Source organism: Rhipicephalus microplus, chromosome 3, assembly GCF_043290135.1.
Source record: "Rhipicephalus microplus isolate Deutch F79 chromosome 3, USDA_Rmic, whole genome shotgun sequence".
NCBI lineage: Eukaryota > Metazoa > Arthropoda > Arachnida > Ixodida > Ixodidae > Rhipicephalus > Rhipicephalus microplus.
Genome location: NC_134702.1, coordinates 13095807 through 13114628, shown reverse-complemented (window position 1 = coordinate 13114628; position 18822 = coordinate 13095807). Strand labels below are relative to the sequence as shown.

Sequence of the window (18822 nt, the reverse complement as noted above, 5' to 3'; positions counted from 1 at the left end):
CGACTTGCCGAACATACTCCTCTTTCAAAATGCCCGTTCACTCTTTTTAGGACATCGCCATAGACTCTTCGAGAGTCACACAAGAGGCATGACTCACAAAGAGAGTTAACCTGTATCTTTAAAGAGTGTTATACGTGCGGCAAGTCAGGATTCGTCAATACCAGCAAAGTGAATTCGCTTTTTTTTTACTTCTACACTGTGATTCGTTAAAGGGGACCGAGAACCAAGTTTTATGGTATACATGTTTAAGCGCAACCGAAAACTTACAGATTAGAGTGTCTAATCACGAAATGCTAACGTTGTAAACGTGAAACAATCATAATCAGAGTATTTCTCATCAACATAATCAGACGAACAATCATAATCAGAGTATTTTTAAGCGCTTGTCTGTGTCCTCTCTGAGTGTGTGTAATTTTTTGTGCTTGTCTCATCATGAAGCATTACCAACACGCCCAACTGGCAGTCATCCTTAGAGTATTTCTATAAGAGGTCAATGCGTTGTCGGGTACTCATGTGACAATACGAGCTACAGACAGTGAGCACAAGAGTGGTTCGTGTTCCAACGTGATAGCTTGTGCTGCTGCTGACATGGTTTACTGGCTTCCGCGAAAACAACGCCGTTTCTCACCATGCAAGTCCTTTTACACCGTAAATAGCAAAGAACAGAGGGAGAATGGATAATATTACACGCCATAATTTCGAGGATCAAATATGACGCGCACGACAGCGTCACACTATACGTGAATACCCACAGCAAAGGGATCGACTTCATAATTGAGGTACAAAGCTCTTTCGCTAGGCTGCTTGCCATACCAGTTTTTTTTTTCTTACTTTTAAATGACGCTGGAATCTGTCAATATATTTCATTTTCTTTTGACCAGGATCCAATCGCACGTTTTGGTCAGTGGTTGATCCCTTTGAGCACATTCTCTACCTTCAGTATGCCAATTCGCACTAAGCTCTTGTAACCACTCTTCTTTGAAATGACACACCATGCATGAAATCCCGGGCTGCGACTTTCTCACATGCGTTAGTTTATGGATACAAAGATAACACGAACCAGACATACAAAGGTTTTCCATATGCGAAAATTAGAAGCTCGCTATAAGCATGAATAACGTTTTCACTTGTAAAGTCAAGAGTCCTGTTAATGCTAACCGTTATCGAATGATGTCATAGGGTACGTGCAGAGCAGCAAAGATGCTGTTAACTTGAGAAACACTCTGTTAGCCGCAGGTTTTGAACGTCGGTATTGGCATAATCGTCAACATTCTATCCCTCTGTGAATTTCCCGCGATATGAAGATGACCTGTACTTAGAAGAATTCTGGCCAGGCTACGTGTTGTAGCTGGATAAACCACCTAAAGATGTCACTACCAGTCTGTGGCTGTACTTTTATGTGTTCTTTTTTTTATTTAAAATCATTTCGCAAGAACAGCATTGCAGGAAAATACAAGAACCAATAGAAGGACATGACGCGGACCCTTCTGTATCCCTGTTGTTTTAGAGCGAAAGCTGTTGTGAGATCACAACTCTGCTCTCGCACAGCGCCGTAGTTGTCCGCTGCCGCCACCAGTTTCCGTAATCACATCGCGCCAAATTAGCAAAAAAACTGTACTAATCATACTGTGGAGCTTGAACCCGTGTCCACTGGGTGCTGGCCCAGTATTCTACCAATGAGCCACGCTGGGGCTTGGGACTCGTTGGCAAGCTTGCCGTAGGCAGGCTTGATGTCGGGAAAGCAATCGCGTTAACACAACTTATACAGCGCTTTAAAACAGCAAAAGAACAAGCAGTCGTCGCGCAATGCGAATAGCGTAACGAGTGGGCCGTCCAATGCTCCAATACATTACAAAAGCTTATTTTTGTTCAGCTATTAACTGTGGCGCATACCTACTTCAGGCATAATTCCTCATCGTTGTTAGCCACTGCATGAACAATTGGCACAAAATTCTTTGCAAGTGTTTAGCGGATACCGCGCTTCTCAGGGAATGACGAAAAATAGCATAGCGACTGCCAGCCTACCACCCTAGAATTTCATTATTAACACCGTAGTGGTCATCAAGCAAGTGTACTTGCGGCAGTTACCCAATGAGTGTTTAGAAAAGGCTCTGAAAGGCCACTCTTCTAGCTTTCGCTGTGACTGTGCTGCGCCTTCCACGCAGGCCTGGCGTTTTTTTATTTTCAGCATTGTTGTTTCATGTAGTTACTTAGACTGGTTGCTATTGCATTCCTAAAAGACACACTTTTTTGTGTGCAATGCGTTTCAGGAAAAAAAAATGAGATAGGACAGATCACATCCTATTGCGTTCTATCTCAATTTATTGTGAAACGTTACGTGCATAAAAAAAGAGGGGGTTTTCTTTAAGAATTTTCAAATACGCTTCCGCACGTGACTCAAGCTTCGCGTGTAAAGCGAGGGTTTTCATCTCAATTATTCGCATTGACTTCAGCAACTCGAGCACAAAAGCGTGCCCAGAGTTTCCCATTATTGGAAGACGGGGGGGGGGGGGGGGGAGTGCTTCCTTCTCTTGCGGGTCGGGTCCGAAATATATCCTTCACAACGAATGAAAAAGAAATGAAAATGATGCTACGAAGTGCTTCTCCTAGTGGCCGTCCTTTGGTTGCTTGGCTTGTTACCGGGTGTAAAGATGGGAACGAAACAGTTCTTTGGAATGCAGCATCAGGGTCTTTTGGCTGCCGTCAAGGTTAACAATGTCTGTGGCCTTCCTGTTCTTTAAATAATGACGAGACAAGTGCAATTGAATCATTGTATATAGGGCAGACTTTGCTCGCCTTTTTTAGGTTTTATGGGCAAAAGTGCCCTTCATCCTCTTCCCCTCCATCCCTGTGCACGCACCTCTATATGGTCTCGAGGTACGATATACAAGCCGGGCTTGCTTCACGTGCTGAAACCTGTTTGAGTAACTTTACAAGTTGACTGGCCGCATTGTGAACAAATAATTCGCGTATGAAAGCCGGAACTTGATTTCTTTTTAAATCTTCATTTGGTCGTCGTGCCTTCGTTTTTCATGCTTCATTCCGAGCAGACGGACTTCCGTCGCACTCTCGATTTCATCCGTGCTATAACAAGACGTCTTCTTGCGATGTTTAGGCAGCGGTGTAGGCAGAGACAATGAAGATGGTTGGAACAGGGTGTTACAGAAAATCGGAGTCGAAGAGTGGCCCAACGGTGCGGGTGACGTCACAATCCCGCTGTGGAGTAAGCTGCTCGGCGACCTAATGACCACGTTTAACCACAAGCCAATCGTCTACGTCGACGTCAAGTGGAATCGCGCCATGAAGAAAAACGTCATACACGTAAGCAACCATGCCTGTGCGTTGAAAAATTCCACAGTCCTTATTTATTTACCTTAGACCGTCTTTTGTTTTTCTTCTCGGTCGTGAAACCTCACCTGGCTACACTCCACCTCCATGATGAGCAGCCCACTATTGACCATATGGTGACGTCACTTCACGTGGCATCATGAAGTCATAGTGACGTCATAATGTCATAAATTTTGGCAGTCTGTGACGTCATGATGACAGTATGGTGCCGCCAACATGTGATGATAATTTTTTTCGCGATCGTGTTGTAGGCGACGTAAAATTTCTTGTTCGACAAGGCATCTAACGCTTTCACCTTAATACCACCTCACGTTCTTCTTGTTTGTGTCGGTGTCCTTTTACGTAGCACTCATCTTACTGCACGGGGTCCTGAAAAAAAGGGGTGACAGTTGTTCTCCGCTCAAAAAAGGTTGGTGAAATGTTGTTCAAAACAAAAGCTTACATGAATTCATTTTAGCTTCCCCCGTAGAATCCGAGATTAGAACCACCTACCCAGAGAAACAATCGAATGCGCTTCTGTTTTCGCTTTCATTACCGCACTTCAAAGTGAGAAATGATAGTGCCGTTATAACCAGTAGTGTATTCAACTTGTTATAAAAGCGCCACCATTATTTTTTTTTAGTTTTCATTATAAACGCAGTTCGTTAGCGAGCTCGTTTCGCAGAAATGCAGGTGTGGGCGTCAGCGTCGTTGGTTGTAAGAGAAAACTCATCATTTATGCGTTAACCCGACGTGATGGCTGTATCAAAGGACTACATATGTAATGTTTATAAAATTGGGTGGGCAGCACTGCAACCACTACTGACGTTTCACGAAGATAAGCGCCTATTTGAAAAATATTTCCAACACCTGGCGTAGCTCTGTGGTAACATGCTCCATTTCCAAGCAGAATTCTCTGGTTTGATTCCATCTGGAACCCTGGCATTTATTATTTGCATTCATCGGGTTCACGCTACCTATTTCCGGTATTTCTTAACCCTCGCGCGTTAAAGTTGCCCATGTGTGTTCTTGTCGTTCCTTAGTAGATACTAAGGGTCAATCACCTTTGACACATACCCGCATACCAGCCTGACACATCCTCGCCCGTGGGTCTGTACCACTGTCTGGCAAAAATTACGTATATGATAAACGTACGCGACGGGATTGGGACATTATTCCTGTCTTGATCATACCCTCCCATGCTAATTTTGGTTCACCCCATGTTAAAGGAATGACCACGAGAGCACCCAAACGTAAGCGGCAGGTAGATAGATACGCTAAAAGTCGCCTAAGTTCCCTAAGAAATGCTTCGCATTTAAAATCGTGGAGCAGAGTGGGGACCGAACCAGGGTTGCTTGGGTTTAATTGGGGCTCGAACTAGGGTTGTTTGCGTGGTAAGCAGATGTTATACCACAGGGCCACGCCTCTTTTTTTTTTCTTTATTACCGGTTTCGCACAAGGTAAACATATCAATATGTCACTGTAAACAGTAACATACAAACAGAACTGATGACAAAAAAGCCTCTGCTTGTGAAAACAGGGAAAAGAACTACTTCTGCTTGGAAATGCAGTGGAAGTAACTCTCATGCTTCACAAACACACGCATCCTGTATACATTCTTCACAATGCAACATGAAATATTGCAGCAATAATGCGTGGTACAAGCGTCCATTGCCAACAGGCGTCAGAATATGTGATTATCATAATGGCTCGGTGGTTGGAAGCAGGGTCTCCACTACAAAAGGCACACGCGCTACTGCGCCCGTTCCCTTAAGGCCGCGTAGTGGGTGCATAGCAAATTCGAAAAGTTTTCACGCACTAAGTGTTTGAAGTGCGCACTAGAAACAAGATGTCGCTATCGGGTTCAACTCCCAAAGGCGAAGCTTTAGGGTCCCCAAATTTTTCATGTTTTCTTTTTTTTAGTTACATTCTTTGATTGTGTTGAAATATCAGTGCACTCAACAGACGCCTTTTTTTTATTTTCGCTCTTTCATTGAAAGTGTTGAATAATGCATATTGTAAACTTGTCACTACTTGTTTTGCTATGCAGAATGTTTCGTATATTTGTGTGTAGCACCTGGCGTATTTGTCTCACTAGTTGACTTTTTCTGACGTTGTGTAAGTCCTTTATTGTTGAAGTGAACTTGTATACACAGTATAACCCATCCACTCCTGCTTAAGGCCTGAAAATTCCGGCCAGTAGTACTTAATAAATGAAATATTAAATAAACAATTAAATAAACAAACAAACAAACAAACAAATAAATAAATAAAATATGTCAAGATGTTGAGAAATTCAGCTTGTAGTTTTAACATTACATGAGGTTCACCCAGGGTTCACGTCGTCTCCGTTAAAGAAAGGTTCTTTAAGGAATATTTCCTAAATGGTCTCTGGACCATGAACAGTCCAGGAAAACTTCAAAACAGGCCTAAGTAATACAAGATTCAAAACACATGGACCGAATACTGTATATGTCTTCTGACATATGCGGTACAATGAAAGCTGAATCACAGTAAATCAGTTTTCTTCTTATTTTTGAGAGATGGGCTTTCCACTAAGCCGATCATTGCTCCATAACACGTGAACAGTAATTATCATTATCTCTCACTTTCTTCGTCTCCTGCTTCGCCGTCATAACGCAGGCGTCTGTTTGACCGACATCCGGGATCGGCGAGGGAACAAGTACACAAGGAGAGAGAGAGAAAAGAAAGAGATAGAAAGAAATAATTGCCGAGGTGGGATTCGAACACCAGCGTACCCTCGATCAGATGGCGAACATCGAAACCAATCGCTATAGAGGCACGCCAACAGAGCAGAGCAGAGCGCATAGCCTTGCATAGCATTGAACAGCGAGGGGATGTGAAAAGGAAGGCGGTATGAGGAGAAGGTAAAGGGTTGGGGGTGAGAGTAAATAGTAGTATGGAAGGAATGAGGAGAGAGATAAAGGTGGGAAAAAAAAGACAGAGAGAAACAGAATCAGATAAAGAAATAGAAAGAGAGAAATCGGAGGCAAGTGAACTATAGAAAGAGAGAGAGAAAAAAGAAACAAATAAAAGGAGGAACTAAAGGATGATAGAAAGAGCAAAAAAAAGAAAAAAATGTTTCAATGAAGAAAGACTCAGAAGCATGTCGTGCAGTGGATGTATTTTTCCCTCAGCACTAAGGCGACTTCCGACATAACCCACCGCATTCTAATTGCTCTATTGAATGTTTAATGCAGAAACGCAAACGAATAAATAAATAAATTCATGCTAAGTTAACTATAGAGGCTAACATCGGTCAGTCGATTCACCATAACACGTCGCTCTGGAATTCTGCGTCGTTTAATTATCCGACGATTTATTCGCCCGTCTAAACGGAGCATATAGACTGAGATGATCGTAGGAAAGTGAACTGTATGGCCACAGTAAACGAGGTGATAAAACTTTTTACTTTGCTCGTCCACGGCATGACTCGACGGAACTCAGCTACTTCGTGTTGGCCAGTTCTCTCAAACAGCAATCCGTCCCGTCAAGCTAAACCTGCAGCGTCAACACAACTAAATTCCATTGTATACAGTCCGCGCCACAACCATCATATATATATGCAGGGCCGGTCACAGTGGGGAATTCGATATTAACGTCAACAACCCGAGGCTGTTGTTATATTTAGGTGCAGTTTCCTTTTCCACGTTTCATCTTCGTCAAAGAGCGAGCGCCGTGGCTGGTGATCGAGCGGACTCCCTCGTGATCATGATCTCGCAACGTGGCGACTGCCAGCCATCGATGGTCCGGCTCAAGGCGTGCACACTTATACCGAATATCATATATTTCGAATATTGTATACTGTCCATGCCTTAAGCACGGTCATCCAGAGGGGTGGGCGCCTCTCCGGACGCCTACGCAGTAGCAATAAGCATTACAGCTTGATTAGCACGCTTATGTCCCACGTTGCTTTGTTAACTGGCCCTCATCGCCAATTTTGCACGTTGCACATTAGTAGTGACTAATCTTGACGGTCATGTCGGTCATGTCGTGCCAGTGGAAGAATATTCAGGGGATTCCGGTTCTTCATTCTCCCTTCCCCCCTGCGAATGCCTCCCCCCCTCGCAAAATGTCATGCGGACACCGCCTGGCGTTTGCCATTGGTGTGATCGCTATAGCAATAATGGTTCTAACTGAAGTAAGGCACTGTGCAGTCAAGTTTTCCAATCTGACTGCAGCGCCAAAACGCATAGCCTGGCGGATGAAAAAAGCAACTTTGAGACGGGGTCGCTCAAAATTATAGTGAACTATCATATTCTAGTTCACTATAGTAAAAATGGTACCCGATGCACAGGTCTCGTGCCCTGAATCATTGGGTGGATTGTGGCCACGCTACCATAGCCGGGCTGCACGGGGGGCGCGTGAACGATTATATTTTCTGCGTGCTTCTAGCGGCTAATGTCAGCGACTTCGAAACGGGGAGCACGAGCAACGCAGCTCCCTGTGGTCACTGGTCGGTGCCTTTTGAAGGGAGAAGTTACTCGGAGCGTTAACTCAGCATTGCCAAACCTTCCTCGCAGATTTGTCCTGGATCACTACCTACGAAGAAAGAACACCTGCCCTCATACTTCTATAAAACATACATTCTCGAAGTTGCATACAAGCTCAGCTCGACCACCCTAGAAGAACGACGAGTCGTTCGCGCTGTGGATGAGATAATACAGTTTGAACAAAACTTGGCTGAGGTGAGTACTTCCGTTTGTTTTAGGGGCAAAGCTCTTTAGGGCCTGGTTCGTTCCCCCCTCCATTTGCAGTTCGTACGTATGTATCCTTCTCTACATTATGAATTGCTCGCCAGATGGCATTGTGTGTATATATCCTTGTGTGCAATGTATTCGATTTGAGAAGTGATTGAGAGAAATGGGGGAGGAGCGTTGGGCTAGGAAGGTTTTCAGCTACTTGTGCATGAAGAATGTCGACACAAAATGGAGGAAGCGAACTAGTAATTGACTGGTAAATACTTAGAAAACAGCAGGTGGCCAAACCAAAAATAAATATTGGTTAAGAAGAAATTGAAGTAAACGGAGACTGACATGTGAAGAATTGGCACGATTAAGAAGTCCGCACTAGAGATCTATCGAACTTTTAAGCAGGAAATTGCCAAGGAAAGGATCTAGGATAATACTCGGGTAGTTCTCTATTGTTTGAGGCCAGGACGGGAGTATTGCGAACCAAGACATATCGGGCCAAATACGAAGGGGTAGACACAGTATGCAGTGCGTGTGGAGAGGAGGAGGAAACTGCCGGACACTTGATAATGTTCTGTAAAGGGCTTCACCCTATAGTTCAGGAAATGATGGCGCAGAGTTTTTCAAAGCACTGGGGTTTAGGGACAGGGAGGGCAAAATAGACTTTAAGCGGGTAAAATTAACTAGAAGGTTATCTGATTGGTGGCTAAAGTGAAGGCACGAGTGAAAATTAAACCCTTCACTGCAAAGTACCAGTCCTCAACTTCACTAAAGAGGAAAAAAAAAGATAAATCTAGTGGTTAGTTCACCAAGTATTACGGCTAGGTGGTGTTAGCCGCCGCCCGATCTAAAGGGTACAGTCACATCCATCCATCCATCCATCCATCCATCCATCCATCCATCCATCCATCCATCCATCCATCCATCCATCCATCCATCCATCCATCCATCCATCCATCCATCCATCCATCCATCCATCCTTGGAAATATTATCACTAGATGGCGTTAGTGGTTTTCGTATATAGTTGACGATTAGAGGGTATCACGGTGTAAGGATACAGAGGATTGATGGCGCTGTGATCGGGTTCTCCGTATAAGCGAAAAATTCACAGCTTATCCACGGAGTGAATGATGATGAGTAGGGCGAAGCGTGCGTCCGTCAGTCTGCCCGATGCGTGCTTTAGTGGGATGGGAGCGGCGACGGACGGACAGACAGACGGACAGATGAACGCTTCTCTCCACTCATTGTCTTCACTCCGTAGATATGCTGTGAATTTTTCGCTTATACGGAGAACCCGGGTTCACTCAACATATTTGGTAGACGATTGAAAAAAAAAAAACGTCCTCAAGCGTTCTTGGTCGCTTGAAAGGAATATTTTGGTGTTATTTAGATGCGATACTCTCATGGTCGAGCTCAATCCGGTTGCGGCATCACCACCCTTTCTGCTCATGCGCGTCCCTTCTCCCTCTACGTCCTCTCCTACACTCCCCCTTTCTCGTCTCATATTGCCGACGCAGAAAGCGTCTGCCGGTCTGCGCTCCCTCCCCCTCTCTCTCCTTCCCGGGGTGCTATGGGTGAATAGCAAAACGGCGCGTCGTCTGCTACGCTACTTCCGGTTTGAGGCCTATCCATTTGCTGCTTCAAGGTGCCTGCTGCACAATGTAATCGAGGGGAACACGTGCAATTTGTGACGTTTTTGTTGCCACTCATTCAATTATTGCATTCAATTGTTTTTTTTTGTGAATGAATACATGATATTTCGCGCATTTCAGAGAATGAAGCGAGACGTGGACATGGGCAAAAACGAGGAACGTTGAAAGATGGGGTTCGAGCACAGCGTGCGATTATTCTTTGAAACACGCAGTAATATTTTGCGGGATCACCTTGATTTAGTATATTCAAGCGCATACACGTACCGATACCACTTTAGGATCACTCACACATGTGTTCACATGATGTCATATGTCAATATACGTACGTTGTCTACGTATGTGCGCGTACTTTGCGTAATGAAGTGTGCCGATATAGTATATTTCTATTGAACAATCTGCATCGCTAACTGTCTGTCAAATTGATTGAAACAGGTGAGTGCATAAAATAATGGTATCGAGGAACGTAAAACGATTGAAGTCGCTTTTAAAGAAACGAGTAGCATGGTATGGAGTCTCTATTATGTCAGACTTGCAAGCTTGTAGTGCCGATAGGTCGTGTTATACTCCGACTCATAGCCTTAAAGGCTATCTTGCACAACTGCACGATGAGTGCGGATAATTTTGCATGAATTGAAAAAGATTGTTCGAGTGTGTGATGGACGACACCCCATCTAAAGAGATATTTGAAGCCGCAAAAAAAAAAAGAGCCAGAGAACTGCGAGCACGTTTCATTTATATTGTTCGAAACACATTACTACGACCATTTGCTACATGGAGTCCGAAATGGTATCTTTGCAACCAAAAAGTAAATAAATCATTTTACGGGTACGTAGGCAACGCGAAAACAAATGAACGGGTATTTCGTGATCCTATAATGTGCAGAAAATCATTGTATGTGACAAAACATGCGTGATGATAACCTTTGCTGCAAAACAACAACCATGCGTCTGGAGGTGGAAGCCGTTTCAACAACAACAAAAAATGACTGCTCGCACCATTATAACTATTTCGTAGTGATTGAGTTTGTTATTCAACCATGCTGCATAGCACTCCAAGGTAATATGCAGCAATTTGTAAGAAAAGGGCACCACGAGTGCAACTTGGAACATGCCAAAAACGTCGGCACTGGCCCGCGCAGCATCACGGCGTCTCGAACCGGAATTCGGTGCAGACGGGCGCCATGGCCCACAATCCATTGCGTGAGCCATGATTTTGCTATCCACCTATTCTGTACATTGCCGAATTCCGGCATGGTGTCAGATTCAGCCATTGATCGATGCTGATTGGCCAAGGGAGCTTTTACGACCTCTCTGATTGGCTTAAAATGCTGCCATTACAAAATTTGACAATATGGCGGAATTCGGCAGTGTCCTGAATAGCACCCCCGGTGGCTTTTACACCCTCAGTCACTTCTCTTCTACGCTCCCCTCTTTCTCCTCGCAATGCCGAAGCAGGCAGCGCCTGTCAGCATATAGGGACTTAACTAGCCTACGCTCACTCCTTTTCTCTCTCCTCTATAGGTGTTCGTCTCTTCCTCTCCCTCTCCTACCCCTCCCCCTCTATTCCCTCGTAGCGTCGACGCAAGCAGCGTCTGCTAGCGAGTTCTTTGATTGGATGGATGGAAGGATGATTTCTCCTGTGCGTTGTTGAAGAACAAGAATTCGCAGCGTGCGTGTTAACTAAGGGCGAACTGCGGGCCTCTGTGTCCAATTGGATTCTTCTGTATCTCATCGCCCATTATCAACGATTTGCATGTTCCAGTAAAAACACCAGGCTATCAATGCGTGCTTTGCGCCTCCCCAGGTTTCTCTCCAGCGTCAACGTCACCACCAGTGTGAGTGGCAGTGGCCGCTGCTTCGTATCTACACATGGTTCCCTTTAGCGGGAGATGGGAAGATGTTTATAATACGCACTCTTTAGAGCCTGTTTGCGCTTCACCGGGATGATTGCAAAGAAAAATAAATAAATAATTAAATAAATAATAAATAAATAAATAAATTGCGTGTAAGTTAGGAAAGAGGCCTGGCACATTAAACCTGTCTTCTGCACCCGCCTCTTTCACACTAATAGTGGTATTAGAATATAGAAAACTTCATTGTTTCAGTATGATCTCTTCCTGCACAAGGAATGATGCATTCTATGAACATTTTCAGACAATGGGCTAACTCGCCCAACAACAGATTGAATAAAGAATAAAGCAGTACGCGAGAATTCGGCTCTATTAACAACCGTGGTGGCGATTCATTTAAGGCAATGGCTTGGCCAGACGTTAAATGGATGTTACAGTGAAACAGTTAACCAGTTTAGACTAATAAATTATGCTCTGAAAATTCAATTGTCGTTAATTTTACCATCGCAGTTTTATTTATAGAAGAGATAGTCAAGATCAAAGTTTTAGAGTTGAAACATCCGCACGTGACTCCACAGATTTCAGAATGTTTTATTCGCATTTCGGCCACAGTGGCTCGAAAAACAGTTCTGAAACTTCGCGCGTTAAGTTTCTGGTCCACTTGGAGGATAGTATACTTCCTATTTACCGTTAGGAGCTACGAAGGCACTAGCACACGATGTCTAAATCAATGGCACCATGATGACTCGTGTGCGAGTGTGTGATTCACCGCCCGAATTCGTGCATTTTCTAGCTTACCAAGCGTCCTCTCACGGTAGGCCTAGCGATTTTGGTACGGTGAAACGATCTATCCTGTCCCCTTCTTTTTTCGTCTACGTGGGTTGCGTCCTTACCCTTTATTCCAGTGAAAGAGTAACTTACTAACGCAAGAAATATTATTTTTCTCTTTGTTGTCCCTTTAATGACTACGGACGCTTGGCGTTAAACGCTCCCCTTGATGTAATTGTCTTTGTATGCCGGCCGCCTCTGATTTTCTAATCCGTTCAGCCATTTTACAATTGCTGCGTACATGTTCTGTATAATGTGGTTTTGTCTAACCCCTCGAGATTGAAAGGCTCACATTTTCTTTTTTTTTTTTGCGCACAGATATTGGCCATGAAAAGCAACGGAAGTGAAGAAAGCTATGTCAGCGTCACGCAGCTCGAGAATGACGTCGATTTGGTGAGCAAGCTTCCACTCATTCTTGCGTTGCTAGTAAAGAGATTGTGGAAGTGCTTACCCCCCCCCCCCCCCTTGTAAAGTTGTCTTCGCCGTGTGGCGCACGTGTCTAGCCCCAAGGCCGCATTTCGTGTGACGACCACCGGGCGATAGATGGCGTTGTGTTCGCGTTGAGTACCCCTGTTGGTAGAGTGGTAGCGCCGGCGGGGACCCCTGGCGGAAGGCAGGCCTTGGTGGCGGGCGAGAGCTGAGCGAGTCTTTTCAGCGCGTGGCGGCTGCCGCGAACGGTTGTCTCTCGCGGTGGGTCTGCCGTGGACGGCACCGCGGGCCGCCTGCGGTAGGCCCACGTGGTAAGTCAAGCGTTGGCGACGCCGCTTTGGGTATGTTAATGTGTGTTTGTCATGTTTTGGAGTGTATGGAAATTGTGTGTAAGGATGTATTGGTGGGTTGATCACGATTGATGTATCATTCGGCAGACGATATTGTCGGTGTAAATTAGTTGAATAAATGTATGTTGTTGTTGGTTTGTACCGACCGCGTCTACTGTGTCAGTTACCTCCAAGGGCGTGGCCTGGCGCTCGCTTGCCGCGTCGAGACCCCACAAGATCAAACGTGCAAACCCTCGCAATGTGTCTACTCGACGACTGAAAATAGCGCTAAAAAACACAGAAGAGGACACACAGCACAGTGTGCTGTGTGTCCTCTTCTTGTGTCCTCGTTTTTTAGCGCTATTTTCAGTCGTCACAATGCACCAACAAGCCCAAATTTCGACAGTGGTGTCTACTCGCTTGTGCGGCCACCGTCATACGTTTAGGGAGCGCGAGACCCAATGAAGAGAGATGTTTTTGCGCACCTTAGTTTTAAATCCTGGGCTGAATGCAGCTCCTGCTGTCAAGCCTGAAAAAGGGCGTAGCACGGACATCTAGCTATTCCCGTTTGTTTACCTTAACCTTCGATGACGCAGACGCTTTCAGTAAGCACGTAGAGTTTTTCTGAGTGGCACAAGTCCAATCTTGTTAGAAAGATTCGTAAGTTCGTTGTGTGACATGCACGCTACCTTTTACTGCATGCGCTTTATTTCCTGCTTGTTACGGCAGTTGAGATACGTGTCGTGTGTAGCGAGTTCCATTTGGTTGTTTTCATGCAGCATCGTAGAGATCCGCTGAGAGGAGAAATCATGCACTCATGATCATCCTCCTCATCATCGTGTAGAAGTGGCCGGCTTTTTTTTTTTCAATGGCTGAACAGTGTACTGCCCAGACACACAGAAGATGCAACAACAACAAAACAGATTTAAAGCACACCGCAAAGGCAGGTGGCGCCCAGCATAGGTTCTCGATGGACTAGCAGCCACACTGGCGAAAGGCGTCGATGACATGCGCGCCACTTCTCCTAAGGTACAGGTAGTTATATGCACGATACCGGAGGTACCGGTGCGTGATAGCAACCTGCAAAGAGCGGTGGTCAACGCAAACCAAGAGATATGGCGGATGAGTCGAGAGAAAGGCTTTGAGGTGGTGGAAATAAACAGAGAGGTGCATAGGTGGGGGGGTTTTCAACGAGACAGAATTCACTTCGATGGGCGGCTAGGTCATGAGGTGGGTTGGCGACTTGCAGGACGCGCAGTAGCTTTTTTGGGGGGCAAGCGAGCCCTTCGGGGTGCAGGATAGCTAGTAACGAGGAAAACAACCAGGGAGACTCTTCGACAGCTGGTATGGACAGATACGATTCCAAAGTGGCACCAATATCTAAGATAGGTAGAGTCCGGGGCATAAATAGACGTAGCCACGAGCGCCGAGCCAATTCAGACATAGGGTATATTAACATGCAGGGTGGTAGGAACAGGCTGAAGTGGGAAGAGATAGAAGAACAGCTAAGGGAAGAGAGGCCGATGGTATACGGTTTTGTAGAAACACATCTCAGGGACATGGAACAACCTCCGAACAATCCGGACTACGCGTGGGAATATTGTAACAGAACAGAAGGCAGCAGAAAGGGGGGTGGTATTGGGGCATTCATTCATAAAAGTACAGACTGGCAAAGGGTCAAGCAGGAGTGCAAGGAACATTTATGGCTAAAAGGGAAAGTGGCAGGTCAAATGACACTCCTTGGTTTCGTGTACTTGTGGACGGGAGCAAAGGCCAGAGAGGAAAACCAGGCAATGGTAGAGTGTATATCAAAGGACATTCAGGAGTTAGGAAGAGAGTGCGAGATAATTATACTAGGAGACATGAATGCGCACATAGAAGATATAGATGGGTATACCGACCCGACAGGCAAAATGATCATGGATATGTGTGAAAGGCTTGATTTGATCATTTGCAACAGTACCGAGAAGTGTGAAGGGCAAATAACATGGGAGGTAGGAAGGCTTCAGTCGACGATAGATTATGCACTGATGTCACATAGGATGTATGATAAGCTCAGGGGAATGCACATAGATGAAGGTGGCTCCAGAAGTCTGGGTAGCGATCACAAACGTATCAAGCTAAGTTTTGGAAAGCAGTGAAAGTGGGAAGGAGACAAGATGAGCAACTACAGGAAAATTTTTATCCAGAAAGGCAAATTGAAATAGCCACTAAACAAATTGAGAAAGTAATCACGGAGGATAACAAGACAGTGTGGACATACACGAATCTAATTAGACTCTTTGAGCTAGAGCTTGTTAAGACGCGTGACAAATCACCTCGGAAAAGAAGACACAAACCCAAAAGTTGGTGGGATGAGGAAGTTAAGAGAGCCATAGCAAAACGTCAGGAAGCCTCTAGGGAACACAGACATGCTAAGCAGCGGGGTGAACAGACAGATGATGTTGAAAGAAAATGGGCAACCTTTTAAGCTGTAGAAGGGATGCATCCCTTCTGATCAATGAAAAGATTAGAAGGAAGGGAGCTCAGTGGCTGGCAGAAGTACATAAAAAAGATAGAAAGGCAGCTGCGAAATTTTGGAACCATCTAAACTCCCTAAGAAATGAGACGAGCCTAGAGCAGAGTTTTATAACTACAGCCCAAGGTGCTAGGCTAGAAGGGGACGAAGCTATTGAATATATAAGAACAAGGGTGACAGAAAAATTTCGACAAAGAAGTACTTTATGCACCACAATAGACAAGGACGAATCAAGTGGTGCAATGGCTCCATTTTCACAACAAGAGTGGGAAAGGGCTGAGAAAAGGGTTCCTGGTAGTACATCAACAGGCCCAGATGGCATTCCAATTAGGCTGATAAAGACATTAGGTCCGAAGTCTAAGCAGGCTTTGAGAGAGGCAGTGAGCAAAATAATAATCGATGGTGTAGTTCCCAATGGATGGAAACTTAGCAGGATGAGCATGATCTATAAAGGAAAGGGAGAAAAAGCTGACATAAACAACTACCATCATATAACTGTGACATCAGTGGTCTACAGGCTGGCGATGCAAATTATGAAGGAAAGACTGCAGGCGTGGATAGAGGATGAGGGGGTGCTGGGGGAACTGCAGAATGGGTTTCGGAAACACAGGAGGTTGGAAGACAATCTGTTCTCACTGACGCAGTGCATCGAAATAGCAGAAAAGGAACACAGGCCCCTGTGGCTAGCATTTTTGGATATCAAGGGAGCGTATGATAGCGTGGTTCAAGAGGAATTGTGGGGAATACTGGACACACTAGGCGTGGAACATGTAGTGACTAATCTTTTAAAGGGTATCTATAAAGGTAACAAGGTAGTTATAAAGTGGGAAAAACAGGTATCCAAGCCTGCAGAGGTAAAACGGGGGCTTAGGCAGGGGTGCCCCCTGTCACCCTTATTATTCATGATGTACCTACAAGGATTAGAGGCAAAATTAGAGGGAAGTGGACTGGGCTTCAACCTCTCTTTAGTCAAACAAGGAAAACTTATTGATCAGGCACTACCAGCATTAATGTACGCAGATGATATAGTGCTAATGGCCAACAACAAGGAAGATTTGCAGAGATTGATGGACATCTGCGGTAATGAGGGAGATAGGTTAGATTTTAGATTCAGTAAGGAAAAATCAGCAGTCATGATTTTCAATGACAACGAAGGTAGTGAGCTTAGAATACAGGAGGTCACGCTAGAGATAACAGATAAATACAAATATCTGGGCGTATGGATAAGCAATGGGACCGAGTATCTGAGGGAACACGAAATATACGTGACGACTAAAGGTAACAGGAATGCAGCAGTCATGAAAAATAGGGCACTGTGGAATTACAATAGGTATGATGTTGTGAGAGGAATATGGAAAGGGGTCATGGTTCCTGGGCTGACGTTCGGCAATGCGGTCTTGTGCATGAGATCAGAAGTTCAAGCAAGATTAGAAATTAAGCAACGTGGAATAGGTAGGCTTGCTTTAGGAGCTCACGGGAATACACCAAATCAGGGAGTACAAGGTGATATGGGATGGACATCATTTGAGGGCAGGGAAGCTAGCAGCAAGATAAAATTTGAGAAACGATTGAGAGAAATGGGGGAAGAGCGTTGGGCTAGGAAGGTTTTCAGCTACTTGTACATGAAGAATGTCGATACAAAATGGAGGAAGCGAACCAGGAAGTTGACTGGTAAATACTTAGAAAACAGCAGGTGGCCAAACCAAAAAGAACTATCGGTTAAGAAGAAAGTGAAGGAAACGGAGACTGACATGTGGAGAATGGGTATGATTAAGAAGTCCGCACTAGAGATCTATCGAACTTTTAAGCAGGAAATTGCCAAGGAAAGGATCTATGATAATACTCGGGGTAGTTCTCTACTGTTTGAGGCCAGGACGGGAGTACTGCGAACCAAGACATATCGGGCCAAATACGAAGGGGTAGACACAGTATGCAGTGCGTGTGGAGAGGAAGAAGAAACTGCCGAACACTTGATAATGTTCTGTAAAGGGCTTCACCCTATAGTTCAGGATGATGGCGCAGAGTTTTTCAAAGCACTGGGGTTTAGGGACCGGGAGGGCAAAATAAACTTTAAGCGGGTAGACTTAACCAGAAGGAGGTTATCTGATTGGTGGCTAAAGTCAAGACACGAGTGAAAATTAAACTCTTCACTGCAAAGTACGAATCCTCAAACTCACTTTTTAAGGAAAAAAAATAAATATAGTTTTTGGTTCATTAGGTGTTACGGCTTGGTGGCGCTAGCCACCGCCCGATCTAAAGGGTACAGCCATATCCATCCATCCATCCATCCGATCGGTCGTAGCGCCACACACCACTCAGAAAGTCATGTTTTCGAGCCTGCCAATGCGCATCTCTGCAAGCCGGTGGCGCCCTCTCTGGAGTGGCGCCGGCAGTAGCTGCATGTTTTCAACACGTGTTTAACTTTGTATGTTAATTAGAGCAATTACGTCTTCGTTATTTCTGATAAATGTAACACTTCGGGCCTTGTTCGTTAAATTTAGCCCCGTTCGATAATTGCTAGCCTTCTTATGGCCTGTATTGAGCGCTCTGCTGTGAGTGCGACCAGGCCACATGACATGCATGGTTGAACAAAAATCCGAGCTTCTCAAGAGCTCGGCACTTAAAGTCTAATTCTCCCGCTGCTTCGACATGCAGAAAGCTCAAACTTTATCGATTACTGGCTCGTTCTTAAGCTTGCTAACGTAACCTGCTAACGTAATGTAGAGTCGGCAGTTCGATCACCGAATGCCGAAAAATTCAAAGCTCTCTCATATCCAGTGCATGGTCTCTGAACTAATGACGCCGATGGTACGCGCATGTATACACATAAAAACAGGAAACTTCGTGTTAAGCCCCCACGACCTCTAATAGCCTCTTTGGTTGGTAAAAAACTGTGATTCATTGGGCTGAGGATTTTCAGGTGGGGTCTGTAGAGAGAGAGAAACGAGAAAAAAGGAAGGCAAGGAGGTTAACCAGATGCTAGTATCCGGTATGCTACCTTACACTGGGGTTGGGGAAGAGGGGGTAGGGGGTTGAAAGAGAAAGGGAGAGTTAAAAAATAAATAACAGAAAAACACCGACACACACGCACACACAAGTGGGGTCTGTAATTTTGTTGTGTAGTTATGCAGTTAGCAGTGTTAGCAACAAGCACATCTATCAAGGTAGTTCAAAAAT

At 45.0% G+C, this 18822-nt stretch overlaps 1 protein-coding gene across 3 annotated transcripts in view; it reads left to right on the top strand.

Moving 5' to 3' along the window:
• LOC119163862 (carboxypeptidase D) overlaps positions 1 to 18822 on the top strand; it is a 129828-nt gene that overhangs the window by 81011 nt on the left and 29995 nt on the right. For all 3 annotated transcript variants that reach the window (XM_075888914.1, XM_075888913.1, XM_075888912.1), the window contains 3 exons: positions 3116 to 3321; positions 7872 to 8036; positions 12688 to 12762. In XM_075888914.1, coding sequence (XP_075745029.1) covers positions 3116 to 3321; positions 7872 to 8036; positions 12688 to 12762 — 446 coding nt within the window. The remainder of the gene's footprint in view (positions 1 to 3115; positions 3322 to 7871; positions 8037 to 12687; positions 12763 to 18822) is intronic.